Source organism: Neltuma alba, unplaced genomic scaffold (genome assembly GCF_004799145.2).
Source record: "Neltuma alba isolate B1F8T4 unplaced genomic scaffold, ASM479914v2 tig00011509_pilon, whole genome shotgun sequence".
NCBI lineage: Eukaryota > Viridiplantae > Streptophyta > Magnoliopsida > Fabales > Fabaceae > Neltuma > Neltuma alba.
Window position 1 is genome coordinate 248,268 of NW_021636177.1, and position 20,211 is coordinate 268,478.

Consider the following 20,211-nt stretch of genomic DNA (forward strand, 5'->3'; position numbering starts at 1 on the left):
GAGAAAGGACCAACTACATGGTACAGAATCAAGAGAGCATTATAATCAAATCCTCTGGGAAAAAACAAAAACTACCTCTGATCCTAATTATAAGAATCAGTTGACTAATTTGAAAAGATTAAAAAAGTAAATTGAGTTAATTATTTGTCCTAAATAGGTGTTGTCTTTCTTAAAATATCCATGCTAATCAAGTGTATTGACTAGAACTATAATTATTAGAAGGACTATTTTGGAAAAAATTAAGTAAATATGAGAGACAAAATGGATTGAGATCTTATATTTATGATCAAAATAAAAGTCAAACAGGGTCTTATATTAAGGATCGGAGGTAGTATTACAAAACAAGTCGTAGAAGTTGTCATTCTCTATAAAACTTGTCATTACAGACTACTTAAGTTGTTATTAGGATCTTTTAGTAATTATTTCTCTTCTCTAAGACTTGATTATAATTCTTCATAAAATCAATTGTGATTGCATCTAGCAAGAGGTGATAGCTCATCTTATGACACTGTGAATCAAAATTTAACTTCTCAGCAAAAGATCCCTCTATATTTATTTAGTATTCAATGATATCTCAAATAGTATTATCTTTAATAAAAAAATCTTATATCATTCACATATTGACAGTGAATGAAGAAGACGCTGATGGCATATTTGATTTGAAAAATAAAACTCATAATACTATTTCTGATTCGTAATGTTTGATTTTTATTTTAATTTTAAATATAAAACCCTAATCTATTTTGTCTCTAATATTTATGTATTTTTTTCCTAAGATAATCCTTCTAACAATAGTAGTTCTAGCCAATACACTTGATTAACAAGAATATTGTAGGAAAGACAACACCTATTTATGATAAATAACTAACTTAACTTTTTTTTAATCTCCTCAAATTAATCAACTAGCTCTTATGATTAGGACCGGAGATAGTATTTAATACTCTCTATGGTCCTAAAAAATTGAGCTAATTAAATACTACATCTAATACTTATTATAAGAACCAATATGACATTTAATTTGATCCTAAATATTAAATCTCAATTCATATTGTCTCTCATATTTATTTTTTTCAAAATAGTTGTTATAATTGTTATATATGTTAAAAGTTTCATCAAATGACAGTTTTAACTAATATACTTATATACATAATTAACAAGGACATTTTAAAAAGAACCATTTTTATTATTATAAATAATTAAATTAACTAATTTTTTAATATTTTAAAATTAATTACCTAATTTTTATATTAAAAATAAAAGTTTATTTTTATAGATCAGGAGAGGAGTGAGACTGACTGTAAAGAAAGAAGCGAAAAGTCAGAATGGCTTGGTGAGCAAGCAACCGTGATGTAGGCACTAGGCCGAACCAGAGACCATTGCTTCTTGTTCAGCTGCGAGTCTCCATCAACGCCCATACCCGAGACTGGTCACAAGTTTATTCGAACCTTTCGTCTGCTAGCTTGACCTACGACCTAAGCCCCAAGCTTTGGAAACATCTCTTGGCTCTTTTGAATAGCTTGCCGTCATTCGCGATATGTCTTGTTTATAATTTTTTTTTAAGACTAACAATTATATGTATTAAAGTTTTTTTATTAAGTTATAACACAAATGATTAGATTTTTTTAATTTACAAAATCAACACCCATTTTTTTGTAAATAATTGATTTAATTAATATTTTTAATTTTTATAAATCAGTTATTTGCGATGAGTGGAGTCATGTGAGAGTGCCAAAGATGGCGTTAATACCAGAGGGGAAGCAAGATACAGTTGGTCTAATAAGATAAGATGAGGCGCTAGGAAGTAAAGTCCAGAGTCTAAGGCTCTGGTGAGAGGAAAGAAAATGGGAACGGAGAAAATAGAGAGAAGGAAAAGATTAAAAAAAAAAAAATTGTTATCATCCCTCTTATTTGCTTGTTTGGACGGATAAGAGAAAATATTAAAAAAAAAATTAGCAAATATCTAAATAATTAAAATATCCTTATCAAAATGTATCATATTTACAATTAAATTAAATATTACAATAAAAAAATTATATTAATATTAGCATTATCAAATAATTTAAAATCAAGTTATTTGATTTATATATACTCTCAAATTATTATGTTTTAAAACCAAGTTATTTAATAAAAATATAGTTTTAAAATAAAGAAATAAAAAGTTATGGAAATCTTGTTTTCTTTTCCAAGTCTCTTCATATACTCCTCCGTCCATTATTATAAGATCTAATTTTTTAAATTGGTTTGTTCCTATTTATAAGATCCTTTTTGAATTTGTCTAAACAATAAATATATTTTTACCCATGTTATCCTTAATTAATATATTTTCTCTCATTATCTTTTTTTCCATACATTCTCTCTCATTTTTTTCTCACTCACACCTACCCATTTATAAATAAGGATGTATATTTGGAAAAAATATTATTACCTTAATTAATTTTAACATTTTTTTTAAATCACATAATATAGTTAAGTAGATTTTATAATAAGAGACGGAAAAAGTATGAAAAGAAAATGATAGATGAGGCCTATTTTATTTTTTCTTCTTTTCACATTTTCTTCCCTGTTTATTTCTCTTTATGTTTTTTTCTCTAATTTCCTTTCCTCCCTAGTTTCTTTTCAATCCAAAGAAAAAGTAAATCTTCGAATTGTGAATGGACGTACTGGCTTCGAAAAGTGGCCCTCCATGCGAGTCTCTGCAGTAGCTAAAGCGGATCGAATATCAGAGTACGCTCATCGGAAAAAAAAATATTAGGGGGGAAGGAGAACTGCAGAAGGAGGGGATGGGGATGAAGTGCGTGCCAAGGCTTTGGTTGGTTGAGTGATTGATGAGTCGAAATTAATTGAATTGAATGTGTTTGCATTGGTTGAGTCTGTTGGCGGACACTGATCAGACGCACAGCTACTTTAGCCTCCCCCTCCTTCCTACTCCCCTAGCTCCTTTTGTTTTCATAAATAACAACCTCTCTAAATATATAACAAACTAATTAATTTTTTTTTGGGAAAATCACTAACAGGTCCCACAGAAGACAATTTATTACTCTGAGGTCTTACGAAATGTCAAAATCACTGACAGGTCCCAAGGGACCTCAGAGTAATATTTTCGTTTTGTAAAATGACATTATTGCCCCTCATATTCCAGATTCACATTTGCTCTGTTATTACGATTTACAACCTCAGCAGCGACTATTAACAACCTAATGAGAAGGCGTTAACAACCCTAGCAGTATCCGTTAACAACTTACTTTATAGAATTATATAACCTCTACATAAGAGTAAATTATAACCAAATAATATAATACAACAACTTTAACACTAAAATGGGAAGCTTTTTGATATCATTAAGAATTTTAACTAGATTCAATAGGATTATAGTAATATTTTAATGCGAATATCCATTTACAATCTCAACAGCGATTATTAACAACCGAATGAGAGGGCATTAACAACCTAAGCAGTAGCCATTAACAACTTACTCTATAGAATTATATAACCTCCGCATAAGAGTAAATTATAACCAAATAGTATAATACAACAACTTTAATACTAAAATGGAAAGCTTTTTGATATTATTAAGAATTTTAACTAAACCCAATATGATTATAGCAACATTTTAATGCGAAGATCCATTTACAATCTCAATGGTGAGTATTAATAACCCAAAGAGAGCTGTTGACAATCTAGGCAGTATCTATTAATAATTGACTTTATAGGATAATATAACCTCTAACAACTATATAAGATTAACTTTAAGACTATTTAGTTATAGTTTAGTTAGTTATAGTCAGAAGTTATATTATCCGATAAAATTAGTTGTTAACAGACACTGCTAAGGTTGTTAACAATTCTCCTTAGGTTATTAATACTTACTGTTGATGTTGTAAATGGATTTTCGCATTAAAATGTTGCTATAATCCTATTGAGTTTGGTTAAAATTCTTAATGATATCAAAAAGCTTCCCATTTTAATGTTAAAGTTGTTGTATTATACTATTTGGTTATAATTTACTCTTACGCGGAGGTTATATAATTCTATAGAGTAAGTTGTTAACGGATACTGCTTAGGTTGTTAATGCCTTCTCATTCGGTTGTTAATAGTCGCTATTGAGGTTGTAAATGGATCTTCACATTAAAATATTACTATAATCCTATTGGATTTAGTTAAAATTCTTAATGATATCGAAAAGCTTCCCATTTTAGTATTAAAGTTGTTGTATTATACTATTTGGTTATAATTTACTCTTATGCGGAGGTTATATAATTCTATAGAGTAAGTTGTTAACGGCTACTGCTTAGGTTGTTAATGCCCTCTCATTCGGTTGTTAATAATCGCTGTTGAAATTGTAAATGGATATTCGCATTAAAATATTATTATAATCCTATTGAATCTAGTTAAAATTCTTAATGATATCAAAAAGCTTCCCATTTTAGTGTTAAAGTTATTGTATTATATTATTTGGTTATAATTTACTCTTATGTAGAGGTTATATAATTCTATAGAGTAAGTTGTTAACGGCTACTGCTTAGGTTGTTAATGCCCTCTCATTCGGTTGTTAATAATCGTTGTTGAGATTGTAAATGGATATTCGCATTAAAATATTACTATAATCCTATTGAATCTAGTTAAAATTCTTAATGATATCAAAAAGCTTCCCCTTTTAGTGTTAAAGTTGTTGTATTATATTATTTGGTTATAATTTACTCTTATGTAGAGGTTATATAATTCTATAAAGTAAGTTGTTAACGGATACTGCTAGGGTTGTTAACGCCCTCTCATTAGGTTGTTAATAGTCGCTGCTGAGGTTGTAAATCGTAATGACAGAGCAAATGTGAATCTGGAATATGAGGGGCAGTAATGTCATTTTACAAAACGAAAATATTACTCTGAAGTCTCTTGGGACCTGTCAGTGATTTTGACATTTCGTGGGACCTCAGAGTAATAAATTGTCTTCTGTGGGACCTGTTAGTGATTTTCCCTTTTTTTTTTCAAACTTCAAATTTGTCATTTCATTTTTACGCTAAGTAAATATACGATTCTTTATTATCTCTTTACAATAAATTTATCCTAATTATTTTTCACATACTTTTCTGGTTCTATTTATAAGATAAAAAAATATTTTTTGGTCCTATATATAAGGTATTGAGAAAATTTTTTTATATGGATATAGAATTTTACCCTCTATTTAGTATTGTGTTAATTTTGTTTACTTGAAGTATAATATATACTTTCTCCGTTCCTTATTATAAGAGACAAATAACCAAATTACGTTAATAAAAAAAACAATTAAAATTAGTTGAGCTCAATTAATATGTAAAAAGTATAATGGCTTTTCCAACAATGCCCCTATTAATAAGGAGAGAGAATATGAGAGAGAATAATTAAATTATTAAAAAAAAAAGAAAAGTGGGAGGGAGAGAGAGTACGAGTTGGAGACAAAATAAATAGGGGTAAAATAGGACATCAATACAAAAAAATAGAGACAACTTTTAAGTGTCTCTTATATATTGAAACATGTCATAAGCATCAAATGTCTCTTATAATAAGAAACGGAGGGAGTATTAACTAGAGCTAAAGTTAAAAAGTTGTTAAATTTTAAATGAGAGTTAATAAAGTTTAAAGTTTTTCTTGATCTGTATGAAATATGTTAAAAGTGACTTATAAATAAGATCAGATGAATAATTTTTCTTTAAACAATTGTATGTTTGAAAAGAAGTATATATCTTACATATTTATTATTTTTAGCAAAAATTAACTAATATTTTGAACCGTGCGGTTTTAGTAGTTGTTTTTTATTTAAAAAAAATGGTCGGAGAATGTAATAAGCATAACTTATTAGAATTTGACTCGTCATAAAAATAAAAAAAAACTATTTCAATTGGTAATTTATGATTTTTGTATCAAATATTTGATTCTTAATCAGTTAGGCTTCACCATTTTTGAATCTCCCATGACCACCAAAGCCCTATATATGTAGGTGGGAGATAAGTCCTGACGACCGACATTAACAGCCACTGTACATGGTAATGGCATAGTTGTAACAGAAAATTCAGTTTCTTTTAAATTCAATGCAGTTTAAAAATGAATTAATGAAATATAACATTTATATTAACTAATAATATCCAGACGAAGGATCAAACAGACTGTGTGATCGTTTATAGTTGTGACATTGGATCCGTTTTAATAGATATTTAATTTAAAAAACAACATGCGAAACATATTTGAATTTGTAAACATTCTTGCATTTCAAAATATTTTAAAGGAAAATAGGCATTAAAGAATGTGATTGTTGTGAATATTGAAATTATTGCGTATGGAAAAAAATCATTTCGATATGCTTCTTTCTTCTTGTGGGTAGGCAACTTACTGAATACTGTCTTGTGCCCCATGATGGTTTCTTCTTAAAGTGTTCAAGTGATCTTTTCTTCATAGACGAAACTTTTTGTTTATTATTAAATTCTTTTATCTTTTACTTTTCTATCACCCTGTATTCTCACCAAAAAAGTTCGTTTAATATTGCTTTCTAAATTATAGAGATAAAAAATAAAACAGTCTAAATATAGAGATAAAAACATATTTATTAATTTATAATTATTTTCTTTTTCCTCTCCTTATAAATCAAACAAGAAATCTTTTCTCTCTTCTCCCCTCTAACCAAACAAAACCTATAACCTCCCTTTTCCTCCTCTCTCTGTTATTTAATTAACCTCCTCTTCTCTCCCCTCAATTAAACGAAACAAAACCCTAATGAAAATAGAGTATGATTCACCCACAGTAAAAATCTGTCCTTTTTTTTTTTTAATAACTTTGGGATATTGATGATAAAAGAAACTCTCTCTAGTCTTTATTATAAAAACTCAAATTCAAGTGGTTTATAATATTAACCTTATTAATTGTACTAAATTTAAAAATTATATTAATTTTTATTTTCTTACTGTCCTAATTAAATATGGATATGTACAGAAAAATATTTAATACTCCCTCCAGTTCAAAATATAAGTTAAACCTTTTTAAAGGGTTTGATTTTTTTTATAAGATAACATTCATTTTTGTCCAAGTATTTAATGAGTTTTTTTTTTTCAATTTTACCCCTATATATTCTCTTTCCTCTTTAATTCATTTATTACATCTTTTAGTTATTTTTTTCATTAATAAGGATATATTAGAAAAAACAAATATATGTTTTACACATTTATTGTTTTAAATTGATTTTAATTAGTTTCTTAATAAATGCAATAGATAAAATTTAGTTTATATTTTAAACCAGAACAAGCACTGTTGAAACTTTTATAAAGAAGACCAACAACTTTTTGTTAAAATGGCTCCCATAATAGGAACAACAAGAGAGAGTAAATCCCTCTTAATCAGAAATATTCCATATATTAGGATTAGAGCCGGTAATATGGACCAACCCACTAGTTACGGGTTGGCCCATGATAGGCTCAAGGATTGACAGGCTGGTCCTAAAAAGATCGACTTATGACGAGTTGATATTTTTCCAACTCAACCATCAGGGTGGGTTGGTGAGTCGCCACTTTTTTTTTAAAATTTTTTTTGTGCCTTCCATTTTCTTTTAATAAAATTTATTTTAATTCTTAAACACCTAAAATAAAATATGCATATAGAAATTATCATAAATAAATATATGAAATCCAAAGTTTCAAATATTCCAAAATACTACTATAAGCATACATGATTCATCATCCTAAATGATTAAACATACATCCCAAATTAAAACATAACAAATCTAAATTAATAACAATACAAACACAATGTTACAAATCACTATCAAGTGCTCAACAATGAACTATTATTCAATGTTGATATAGTTCAAAGAATGATAGGAAGATGTGAAATTATTTGGTTAAGCATCATAATTATAATCACCTTCTTTTTGCTCAACTAACTTTGTCACAAGTAAAATTCAAAATATAAAGTAAAAGATATATTACATTATGGTAATTTTAAATAATAAGAATAAGATAAAGGACCAAATGAGTAAACATAATTATATTTGAGGGAGGGAAAAAAATTTTAAAAAATAATATAAAAAAGAGCTAGCCCGCCAACCCTGCGGGTTAACCCGTCACGGGTTCGGTCTTGCCAGTTACGGACTCAAAAGATCCGTTTCAAAACGAACCTGATTTTCATCAACCTAACCTGTTACTTCTTGGCTCTAATTAGGATTATAAATTGAAATTTTCCAAAGGCCACAGTCAAAGTTTTTAACACAGGAATACTTGAAAATGTGCTTTGAAAACAGGTTTAAAAAATTGGGAAAACCAATTTGAAGATATTTACAGTTTTCATCAACTTTGAATCAGTCCTCATGTTTTTTCTTCTTTCTTTTTTTTTGGGTGCTTTAATTTATAATGTTAGATATATTAATCCTTGGAGTTAAATCTATTAATAGTGTTAAATTTTTCATTAGTCCAAATCTGAAACATTTTGCCTACCCGGTCCTTCCACCATATCGAACCAAGCTCTCCTCTCTCCATTCTTTCCATTATTTCATCTCTTTACCCATCGTCTCCTTACTGATAATTGGCTCACCGTTGCTTTCAACCTCTCCATAATTTTAGTGCTGATTTTTTAATACTATAAATTTAATTCTGTTTGGCCAGAGAAACCCAGAATCTCCTACTATTTTATTTTTACCTCCATAGATGATTCTGCAACAATACATGTTTTAATAAGCAGGGGAATGGTGGGTAGGAAGATAAAGTTGTTGGGCGAATGAAGGAGATGGAAGAGCTGGGTCAGGTATGGTCGAAGGAGAGAGTGCCAGAGTGGACAAAGATGTTTCAAACTTGACTAACAGAAAATTTAACACTGTTACTAGATTTAACTCTAAGGGACTAATAGCCTTAACATTATAAAATTCAAAGAATCAATAAAAAGAAAAAAAAAAGTATAAAAACCTGATTCAAAATTAATAAAAACTATAAAGCTCTTTAAACTAGTTTTTTTTTAAAAAAAAATTTACAGTTAAGTACCAGTTTGAAAGAGTAAAAAATAACAAGGTCAAAAAGAGAGAGTAAAAATATACCATTACTCTCCACAAAGACAAAACTCTTATTTGCGCTAAGTTATCTTGGTTAATTTTGAATTTTTCTTGCCTTGAGAGTTCAGAATTAAGAGGTCAATTTTTTTAATTCTTTACTCCCCTTATTTATAAGATAGACATGATTTAACCATCGTACTTAGATACATTTAAAAAAATATTTCTTCACAGCCGGATGAATATTAAAAAGAAAAAAGAAAAGAAAAGACATGAGCATTAATTAATGAATGTAGACGTGTTGTTGAGAAGTGTTTTTGGCTTTTCTCTCTGCATGAACTGTAGAATTACAGCGTTTGTATCCCCTCTACAGTGTGCCCCATATTGCTTTGACTCACTGCAGCTGGCCCTACTGCGCAAGTTCACATGTTAACAACGAATTTATACCTTTTTAGGCAAGAAATAGGAGAATATTAATTATACCATCTGAATTCCTATGCCGACAGTTGTCCCCGTCAAAACTTTTAATGTCCATTTCTCCGGAATCATATAAATCATCATTCCTGTGTTCCAATGAGTTTTTTTTTTTTGTGGCTTAGATTAGCATTAATCAATAATTAAACTCAGATTATGAGCATAATCATGCTCAGAACTTCATATTCCAATGGAGAATGGAGTCTGGTACTATAGAGCAAGCTCCCCTTTCATTTTGCGACACAGTAGAATCTACTGTTCCATCTACATTCTCATATTGTCATTTTTGTTTGATTATACTATCTCTGATTCTTAATAAAAGAGTTAGTTTGATATTCAAATTTGTTTTAAATTTAAAATTTCAAATCCATTTTATTTATCATATTTAATTTTTTTTTAAAGTAGTCATAATAGTAGTTACGCATTTTAAAAGTTCCATCAAATGATAGTTCCAGTTAACACAGATAATTAATGGGGGGTTTTAAAAAAGATAACATCTATTTATTATAAAAAACTAATTTAACCTACTTTTTAAATTTACTTAAATTAACCAACTAGATCTTATATTAAAAACCAGAGCTAGTATTTGATTTTTATCTAATTTTGGTAATTCAAATCATGAAAACAATTTTGTCCAAGAAAAAAAAAGCATGAATACAATTCCTTCGTGCTTTGGGGAAGAAAATATAACCACAATTCTTAACTAATCCTTTCCTTGGGCCCACCAGTATACAAAACCCCAAGGCAATATGATGGGCCATCACATGCCAGTACTCCTATTTTATTCTGGACCTTTTTTGTCTTTTGGGGAGTTATAGATTTTAGAAGAAATAAAAGAGAAAAGGCCCAACTGATTTGGAAAAAAAAAAAGAGTTAATACCAACTTTGATTGTTTTTATTTTGTTTTTGGTCTCTCAAATTTTAAATAATAAGTTTTGATCTTTCAAAAAAATTTTAATAATATTTTTTCCTATAATTTAATAAAAATTTAAATCATTTTACCCTTTTTATGATATGAAATTACAGAGATTAAAACTAAAATAAAGATATAAAAAAAAAAACTATTAATGGAATGTGTATTGTGAATTAAAAAGCCGTCATCTAAGTTGAGATGGCCGAGTTGGTCTAAGGCGCCAGATTAAGGTTCTGGTCCGAAAGGGCGTGGGTTCAAATCCCACTCTCAACAATTCTCTCTTTTTTCCCCTCTCTGAAATTAAACTAGTGCCTTCCCCAAAGATCTAACTCGACACCGAAACGCGAAATCAGTCTGGAGCTTTTGAATGTAATTCTGACGCTCCATATCAACTAGTTACCATTCTTCTTTTCTATATAAAACACCAAACATATATAAGCTGTTTACATCATCATGCTATGTACTATCCAGCAACGTATAAAGCTACAGAGGTGCTCATCAAATCCAAGTCTTGGACTCTCACTTGCCTAATTATACCTCCACCTCTCATTTTCTATAGTTTTCTTTTACACACAGCCAAACCAAAACGCTTAGATACTGACACAGCTTCACAATTCATCAGACCAGTCACTAAGCTCACTTTCGTAGAACAAGCTATCCACGATCCGATCAATCACAGAATCGATGAAAGTGTTGCATCCGATTGTGAACGCCTTGCTCACTCTGTTTCGAGCACTTGAGAACCACGCAAATATGGCCGCAAAAGCTACCGCTCCCAAACACACCCCTCCTGCTTCCACTATCCCTTCCATCTCCATCTTTCTGAACACTGAGTTCCCCGTCACGATTTCCATCGTCAATGTCCCTGCAAACACAAGCTTCACCGAACCCCCAAGTGTTATTCTTACTAATCCATTGCTTTAAAATGATCGATCATTTAAAAATATTAGATGATTCATTGTGGATTTCTTCTTTTCCTCTTTGAAATTGCAAGTGATTAGTAAGTTGAGAGATTACCATAGCCAGGCGACCTGAGATGATCTCGAAATCATGGCTTTTCCGAGAGCTCTCAATATATTCAGACAGGGTGGCAAAGAAGGGGGACACGTCATCGGCGGCATCAACGCCGTCGTTTCTAGTCCGGATCACGCCTCCCGACCGATCGGACCCGTAAGATCTCAGGTTACACAGACGGGGCTGGAGAACGATGTTTGTGGCTTCTAACTCCGCCGGCTTGGGTTTCGGAACGGGAATCTGACCTGGAACAAACTGCTCCTTCGACCGAACCGACGGTGCTGGGGGCCGCAGCTGGCAGTGCGCAACACGCGCCGAAGATGCCATGTTAAAACGGGATGGAGAAGAGACCTCTGCAGATTCCGTGAATCTTAGAGAGGTCGTTGGCGTGAACAATTTGGCGCTATGAAAACTGGAACGGAAGGTGGTGGTAGGACTGAATGGCCATTACGTGTCAAATGCTGCACTGGGAACGTGGTTTTCGAACACTGGATAAACGTTTTAAGGAATGGCTCGTAATAAAGGGGAATGAAAGCTAGTTGTTTGGACTTTGGAGTGTGCGAAGATTCCAGAGAGCAAAGGGCTTCCCATTCTCACGTTGAGTCCATGTTAGAAACTCCAACACGGAATGCGTGACCCACCAGGGTACGAGAATTCGTGAAAGAAGGAAAGAGACAAAACTTGGTAAGGCGGAGGCTATATATGTCATTTCATTTATAACGATATTTTGATTTCTCAAGGACTCCCTCCGTTCCTTTCTTAAGAGTTAATTAGTGGAATAACGTTAGTAAAAATTTTGATTAAAATGATTTAGAGACAATAAATATGTAAGAAATGATTTTTTTTTAAAAAAATATTTTTATTTGTGAGGACATATAGTGTAAAAGAGAGAATTGACCATCTAAATTCTAAACAATTTACGTGATAATAAATACAATAATATTAATATGGGTAATTAATGGGAGAAAATAGAAATTTTAAAAAAAGAGAGACAACCTCAAGTGACTTTTATAAATATAAGTAAGTTATACCAAAAAAAAAAACTAGTTTTCTTGTTATAAATTCACTGTCTATCACTTCAAAAGACACCAGGATACCACCGCAGACTTCCTTGCAAGACCTTACAATAATTAGATCAAGAGGTTGTGTTATGGGCTCACCATTCTTCGAGCCTGCTTCACAGTCAAAATGGGCCAGAAGTTAGACCAACTCGGGATCAGGCCCATCGCACCGAGATCTCCTTCGTTCCCTCTCATGACTAAAACACTGTTGGGTTCACAATGGTCCTTTCTGCAGCCCCTAATTCTTCCCATCCGCCTCGCATTCTAACGAGATCCTAACTTATCAAGGGGATTTAGGTCTAATAGCAGGAGTTAATCTCTCATAAAGTGATAAAACAAGGTTTGAATCACAGTTAGGAGAGATACCTATATTTAGTACCTGACATTGACAATGTCTTGAATAGGATTTAGGAGGATACACATGTGTAGCAAAAAACAAATAAATAAAGAAATCCTAACTCTCATGCGTGTTGTTGCCCAAAAAACAAAATACATTCATTGCGTGTTTGGCATTCCTTCAACAACAACAAAAAATCACATTTAAATTTTATAAATTTCAGACGCTTTCGAAGTGTCTCTCTCCTTCTAAAACGCATCCGTATTGAAAAAAAATGGACTAATTAGCTTCAAGCTTTTCTTTGCTTTTTCCTGCCAATCCAACCATGTGGGATCTAATATTTCAGCATTATGGAATTCAATTGAAGTGAGTTCTTTGAACAATTTTTGTTCCCCTATTTACTAGATTCGGACAATTCATTTTTTTTTGGCCTATAATCCTCCTATTGAAAAGCAATATTATTCGAAAATGGCTTGTGTACATTGAAGAAAAAACATATTAAGTGCAAACCCAACCCAATATTATACTGGCCAGAATAATAACTAACACATCAAAGTGGCAAAAGGAGGAAGGACTATTCTCATAAAAGGAAGCCCAAATTGGCGTTTTTTTTTTCCACTAGATCCAACTCCTGTTAGTAGCTCAAAGTGGCGTTGTTTTCATGTACTTCATCATTACGGAAGAGATAGCTTTTCCCAATGAAAAGACCATTCATCTACTAAAAAGAAAAGTTTCTTATTCCTTAGACGAAAAGCTATGTAGCCATAAAATAAAGACTAAAATGAAACAGAAATGAAACCCTCGTTTATTCCATATTTTGGACTTATGAAACGGTATATGCTACAAGAAACATGTGAAAGAATTGAAATCTTAGAATAAAGCATTATTATGTACGGATTATATAATTAAAATTAGAGAAGCTTCAGGCGTGTGCACACTTACCATTAAAAAGGTTATAATAGCTTGTTACTGTGCAACTTCGATTGATTAAAATGGTTCGCCCTGTGACGCTAACACATTAAGTTAGATTCAACACCCTTGTTTGTTCTATAACAAGCTTGCTCCCCGAGTTCAGGCTTTGGTTACCCGCCTTTAGGGTTAATTTTCCATCCATTTAGCTCAGGACCACTTCCAAAGTACTACTTCCCGATCTACTTTAGAGTACATATGACATTATAACTTACATCTTAATTGTCAATTAGATCTTATATTTAAAACTAGAGGTGGTAGCATATTAAATACGCTATTAATTTTTAACTCGCCGAATAAGTCATTGGAGAATTACAATCAAGTTCTAAGAAAAAAATAATTACAAAATAAGTTCTAAAAGTTGTCAACCTGTCATTGTCTACTTTGAAACTTGTTATTATAGGCTGATAAGGTTGTTATTAAAACTTTTTCGTAATTATTTCTCTTTCTTGAGATCTAATCATAATTCTCCCATAATTCATGCACCTTTGGTCTTATTTATAAGTAAAAGAAATTACTACCTCTAGTCATTAATATAAAATCTCTTTTAACTTTTATTTTAGTTCTAATTATAAAAAATCTCAATCCATTTTATTTTTTATATTTATCTATTTTTTTCTCAAAAGGGTCTTTCTAGTAATGGTAGTTCTACTTAATACACTTGATTAGTAAGGATATTTTAGGAAAAACAACACATATTTATTATAAATAACTAACTTAACTACTTATACTCAAATTAGTCAATTAGCTCTTATATTAAAGATCAGAAGTAATATGTTTTAATTTATCAATTATGTCATTAAATTTTTCACAATTTTGTAATGATACACTAGATTGACATTTTTATTGCGTTTAGATTGACCTTTTTTTTTAGTTCCGTACAGAGCTCGTAGATTTCACTGGTTGTTGAGAAAATTTTATTGGCCTTTTTTTTTTTTTTTTAATGGTGGACGGTTAGATATCTGCCCTTCTTAACATGTTTAAGAAATATTTCTTCCGTTATGGACTATCAAGTGATACAGGAGTCACTAACAGGAGTTGATCTAAGTGGTAAGCGGCTTGGTACTGTTTAAGCGAAGTCTCGAGTTTGAGCCTCAGCGTACGTAGAAATCCCTGTTGGGAGACTCACTCACCACAGCTAGGTGCGCGACGTAGGTTGAATCCAAATGTAGTCGAAACAAAATTCCGATGAGTTGGGTGGGTAAAAAAAAAAAAAGTGATATAGGAGTCAAATCTGCACCATCATTACATCTTGAATGAATGTATTTTGTTACGTATTTTTTTTTGTTGGTGTTTTTTTGCTGAAAAAATTTGTATTATTAAGGCCCACAATAATTACTGTAAATAGTATTTTGTCTTATAAATTATGCGGCTAACTGTCTCTTCTCTTTTGTTAGCGTCTAAAAAGTAATGTGAAATCCCTGTAAATGTCCACCACCAATTTTGCCAACGGCCAATGCGCGTGTGCAACACTCGCGCAATTGTCTCCGTATGCAAGTTGCAGCGTTTAGCCCTCGTTCAATGCATGGCCATTTAAAATGTTTTTAAAACACTAAAACCGTACTCCGCTCGGTCATGTCAAAAACGATTATGGTCAGGAAAGATAATCAATTGTGAGAGAAACTTTTGAGTATATGAGTACTTAAAAAATACTACTTCCGATTCTAATTATAAAAATTAGTTAACTAATTTAAAAAGATTAATAAAGTAAATTGAATTAATTATTTGTTTTAAATAAGTGTAATCTTTTTTAAAATATCTTTACTAATTAAGTGTATTGACTAAAATTATAATTATTAGAAGGACCATTTTGAAAAAAATTGAGTAAATATGAGAGAGAAAGTGGATTGGGGTCTTATATTTAAAATCAAAATAAAAATCAAACAAGGTTTTATATTAAGAATCGAAAGTAGTACTACATTATTTATATAAGATCTTGTTTAATTTTTATTTTGATTATAAATATCAGATTTTAATTTATTTTATTTTTCATATTTATATATTTTTTTCAAGACAGTCTTTCTAACAATGATAGTTATAACCAGTATCTTAATTGGCAAAAATATTTTTAAAAAGATAACACATATTTATTACAAATAACTAATTTAATTTTTTTCTTAATCTCCTCAAATCAGTTAATTAGTTTTTATAATTAAGATGTGAGGTAGTATTTTACTACTTTCCAATCATACTCTTCAAATATAGAAAAGAAAAACTTTATTTAAGATACATTTAATCACTTAATTTAATTAACTTCTTGAAATAGGTACGAGAGGGAGTACTTGCAAAACAGAGGAAAAACTAATAAATACTCTTACCAAATTTATTATAGAAATTACTTGAGAATTAAATTTAAATCTGAATATAAAATTTCAATTCATTTTTTTTTTAATATTTGTTATATTCTCTCAGACTAATTTATTTAATTTATAAATAAATATATAATATAATATTACTCAATACTTTTAGAAAATAAAATCATATTTTTTATAATTAATTAATTAATCTAGCTTTTTCAGACCGCTCAAATGAATTGGGCAGGTCTTATAAATTTATTTTGGACAAAAGAGTAGATGTTATATTAATGATCAAAGAAGTACTTAGCAAAAGCAAAGAAAAGTAATAATTGCAAAATGTGTTTGTCATTTAACTTGTATAATAAATTTATTTTTATCATAAACGGACCAGAAGGAAATAGTTCACCTTTTGAGTTTTATATAGGTTTTTTGACCAACTATTTATTATGTTTAATTTTTATTTTGAATTTTACTTTCACTTCTAAAGTTAACGTAACTCTTCAATTCTATTTAAATTGTTTTTCCATCTAATATATTTCAAGCTAACTAATGTTTTCTGACCCATTTTTAGTTGAGTATTTTTACCTAATATATTTTTAGTATTCCTTAAATATATAAACATAATTGTTATTTATTCATTTTTATCATTAAATTAATTTATATTTTCTTAATAAATATACTTAATTTTGTTCTTATGCTAATTACACCCAATTTTTCCGTCAATGGTTGTAGGCTGTCATGCCCATCCCCACACAGATAAAATAGGTAAATATTTTATATGGAAACACGCAAGTTGTTTTAATAATTCGGTAATGAATATTTTTAAAGCTAATATTTTAATTGTTGAAAGGTTTAGATTAAACATCATTTTCATCACATAAAAACCACAAATGATGGAATGTGTCAATTCAATCCTTATCAAGGTGGGTTTTTTTGCTTCGAAGTTGTGTTGTGTGTGGTTGTTGACTTTATATTTTTAGGGTCACTTTATTCAATTTGCATTAAATTAGAACTAATTTGAAGAAGATAATTAACTAAGGCTATACAAGGTAATTTATTAACCCAACTACACAAAAAAAAAAGTTATCCCAGCATACTACAAACAACTGTAAACTCAATCGCATTGATGCATTTAATAAATATTTATATTACAAAATAAAAAGCAACTATTTTTTGCAGTTTGTATTTAACAAAAAGATCAACTAAACTATAACTAATTTAGGATTTCAAAATTTATCCTCCGAAAATAAAAAAAATATTTCCAAATTTTAGCTAAAGTTAGATTATTAAAATGTCAATTTTACCATTATTTTCCTTCCTTTGATACCTTTTTTCCCCCCATTTTTTCGGGTCATGAAGAGAGAAAAAAAATTAACCAGAAAAGAAAAGAAACAAGGAAGAGCGGTGTCTACTGTCGAGTACCTTCTGGCATGTCAACGTCTACCAGGCAGTAGAAAAGGATGGGCGGAATCTGAAGCGAGTTCTAGCACGCGCAGAAGGAAGCGCGTGAACCTTCAGCCTGAATTTCTCATAGAAATGACTGAAAATCCACCATTTTTGTGCCAGTGACCCAGAGGGAATCCTTTCTCATCACTCTCCCTCGTGTTGAAGTTTACTTCAATTCAAAGTTCAACTTCAACCCGTCAACGAATCAATGTTCTTCTCTCTTTCTTCTTAAATTTGCTATCTAAATTACTATGTCCCCAGATTATTGTTAATTACTATGTTCGATCCTGGGGACGTGCTTGCCTTTCAGAGCTCTGGGATTCCATGGCTGATTTGGATTCAGCTGGTGGTTCTGTTTCTCCTCGTCGCTCTTCTATATTGTTTCACCGTCTTCGCCTTGGATTCCTCCGACGATGCCTCCACCGTCGCAGCCACGGAGGGCCCCACCGCTGCTGAATCTGCATCTACCAGTCGCTTCCTTTTCGATGAGATTCGACAGGTAGAAAAACCCAGTGGTAAACACGATCCCTCGACCACTACTTTCGTAATCAACCGAAGACTGGATACACAGGTACCGAATTTTTCTTTCTTGCTATATATTTTTAATATCTTCCTCTCATTTCGCAGAATTTGGGTTTATGATCTTGATATTTAAACTTAATGTATTTCTTGGTCTTCATCTAGTCAAAGAAATCGCGGTGTTTCGGCTTGGCATAGATTGTTTTCCTTTTCTCTTCGTTCTCTTTTGACATTGATGTCTCGATCTGTGGAGGAGGGATATGAACCTTTTCTTTTATTGTTAACATTCTTAAGTTCTTAATTCACCCTCTCAGAAACCTAGTTATCGTGGAAACGAAGAAATTAGATGGCATTTGAAATCTTGATTTTCTCTTACTCCAAGCAACAACCGCATCGTGTTTATCCATAGCAATAATTAGATGGTTTAATAGTTCTTGTTCATCTGATTGATTCTTCCTTCAGATTTTAGCTTTAACCTAATAGCTAGTATTTGAATTGGACGTAGAGGATGAAAGTCATCACCATCCTTGAAGTATTCCACTCCTTTCAGATTTGGGCCCTCTAATGTTCTTATTTATCATTCTGCATTGTATATTGCTTATGTTTGGGTATTTTCTAATTTTGGGACTTCGAAGATAAGGAAAGTTCTTGTTTATTCTGGATAACGTATCCCTAATTAGATGGAGAAAGAAGTGAGTAGGATTGGTCCCAAGAAGTGTTTTCAAGGACAGATTGTAATTATCGACAAGTTTAGATATAACTCGATTTAACCTAGACCTATGCAATTACAAATTGTCCATTGGCTTCTAATACCCACCCAAAATTTCTTTTTTCTGCCACTGTTCTCTGCCTTCCCTGTAGCGTGTATTTGTTTAGGAATTTGGTAGCCCCTCTGGATTGGCTCAAAATGGCTGAGATTTGCTAATATTAGAGGGACAGTATAGAAAGTACATTAGAGATAGATCCAGTGGAAATGGAGTTTTGCTAAGGACTAATAGATCCGAAACGTTTTCTCATTTGATTGATCCTATTTATGCTCATCAAGTGTTCGACATCCATTTATAATTATTCTATTAAAAAAAATTTAAAAAACTGTGGTGTTCTGTTGGATGAGATCTATAATCTAAAGTTCTAAACTACATAATAATCCTCCTGGTTTTGATTCAGTCTTGCATTATAATCGTGCTAGCATCATTTTGGGACGTATAAAGTTTTTTTGCCTTGCTGGCTTAAACAGTGGCTGCTAAGGCTACAAACATTTGCACGTTGCAATTATGTTCTCGTTCATTATTGAACTTGCCCAGCTTAAAATCACTCTGGTTTTCTTTCATGTCGTTTACCTAGTCGAAAAGCAAAGATCTCTGATAGATTATCAAAATGTGATGTCCTTAAATTCCTGAATCCTGAGAGCTAGGGAATCCATGTTTATTTATAACTCTTACATTGAGAACAGATGACTGATACACGCACAAATAGCTTGTCATTGTACTGTTGTGATGGGAATTACATAATTTTGCAGGGGGGAGAGAATCGCAGTATAAAAGGTGAAGTATCATCAGGAACAACGAGAAGGATAGTGAGTGCAGAAGAATTTGGAGAGAGGGAGGGTTCCTCCCGGTTCCACCCTTGCCATTATTTCCAGTTAGCTAGGGTTGCCTTTCTCAAATGTCTGGGTTTGGACCCTGCACCTGACTCCCCTCCTACCCAAAGATGCAGAAAACCAAAACAAAGCTGATTCTTACTTCATATGTTGTCATATCATTAAATGATCCCACGAATTTATCAACATAATTAGCATCAGTTTTATTCAGTGCTCTGTATAATCTTCCTAGTTCCTTACTTCTGCTCGAATCCGAATTTCCCATAATGGTCTCACGCTCATCATGATTTATGGCCACGGTAAGAATTTAAAGAACAGACTTCTGATAAAAGAATGGGATTGGACTCGTGGTATGATATTTATTCAATTAAAGGACGGTAAACTTTCGGCTGAGTAATCTGACGCTTGATTGTATTTTGGGACTGAACCTGGCACCTGGTGGAACAGACGAAAGTCACGAAAATGATGGGGTTTATGTACAATTTTAATGTTTAATCTTAACAAGCCGTTCTGACTATGACGGGGACTCAGGGCAGGAGAAAAGAAAACGTTAAAATAGGATCTCCCGACCGAAATGTTGTTGTTA

The 20,211-nt window shown here is 31.4% G+C and overlaps 2 protein-coding genes and 1 non-coding gene across 3 annotated transcripts; 2 read left to right on the forward strand and 1 right to left on the reverse strand.

Moving 5' to 3' along the window:
- Nucleotides 1-10,574: 10,574 nt before the first annotated feature.
- On the forward strand, nt 10,575-10,655 carry TRNAL-AAG (transfer RNA leucine (anticodon AAG)). The gene has a single exon. It is a non-coding gene; the product is annotated as a tRNA-Leu (tRNA).
- A 73-nt stretch (nt 10,656-10,728) lies between these two features.
- On the reverse strand, nt 10,729-11,868 carry LOC114714556 (stress enhanced protein 2, chloroplastic-like). Its single transcript, XM_028899307.1, has 2 exons — nt 11,400-11,868; nt 10,729-11,260 (listed from the first exon to the last, which is right to left on the reverse strand). The coding sequence occupies exons 1-2, from the start codon at nt 11,721-11,723 to the stop codon at nt 10,991-10,993; spliced, it is 594 nt and encodes a 197-aa protein (XP_028755140.1). The 5' UTR covers nt 11,724-11,868; the 3' UTR covers nt 10,729-10,990.
- Nucleotides 11,869-17,607: 5,739 nt separating this feature from the next.
- LOC114714557 (uncharacterized) lies at nt 17,608-19,909 on the forward strand. Its single transcript, XM_028899309.1, has 2 exons — nt 17,608-18,077; nt 19,545-19,909. The coding sequence occupies exons 1-2, from the start codon at nt 17,784-17,786 to the stop codon at nt 19,758-19,760; spliced, it is 510 nt and encodes a 169-aa protein (XP_028755142.1). The 5' UTR covers nt 17,608-17,783; the 3' UTR covers nt 19,761-19,909.
- The last annotated feature ends 302 nt before the right edge of the window (nt 19,910-20,211 follow it).

What these genes read in the sequence shown, in the direction of transcription:
- LOC114714557 (XM_028899309.1), top strand. Translation starts at nt 17,784, where the DNA reads ATGTTCGATCCTGGGGACGTGCTTGCCTTTCAGAGCTCTGGGATTCCA. An exon ending in ACCGAAGACTGGATACACAG is followed by an intron (nt 18,078 to 19,544) that starts GTACCGAATTTT and finishes ATAATTTTGCAG; the next exon opens with GGGGGAGAGAATCGCAGTAT.
- LOC114714556 (XM_028899307.1), bottom strand. Translation starts at nt 11,723, where the DNA reads ATGGCATCTTCGGCGCGTGTTGCGCACTGCCAGCTGCGGCCCCCAGCA. An exon ending in TCTCAGGTCGCCTGGCTATG is followed by an intron (nt 11,261 to 11,399) that starts GTAATCTCTCAA and finishes GGTTCGGTGAAG; the next exon opens with CTTGTGTTTGCAGGGACATT.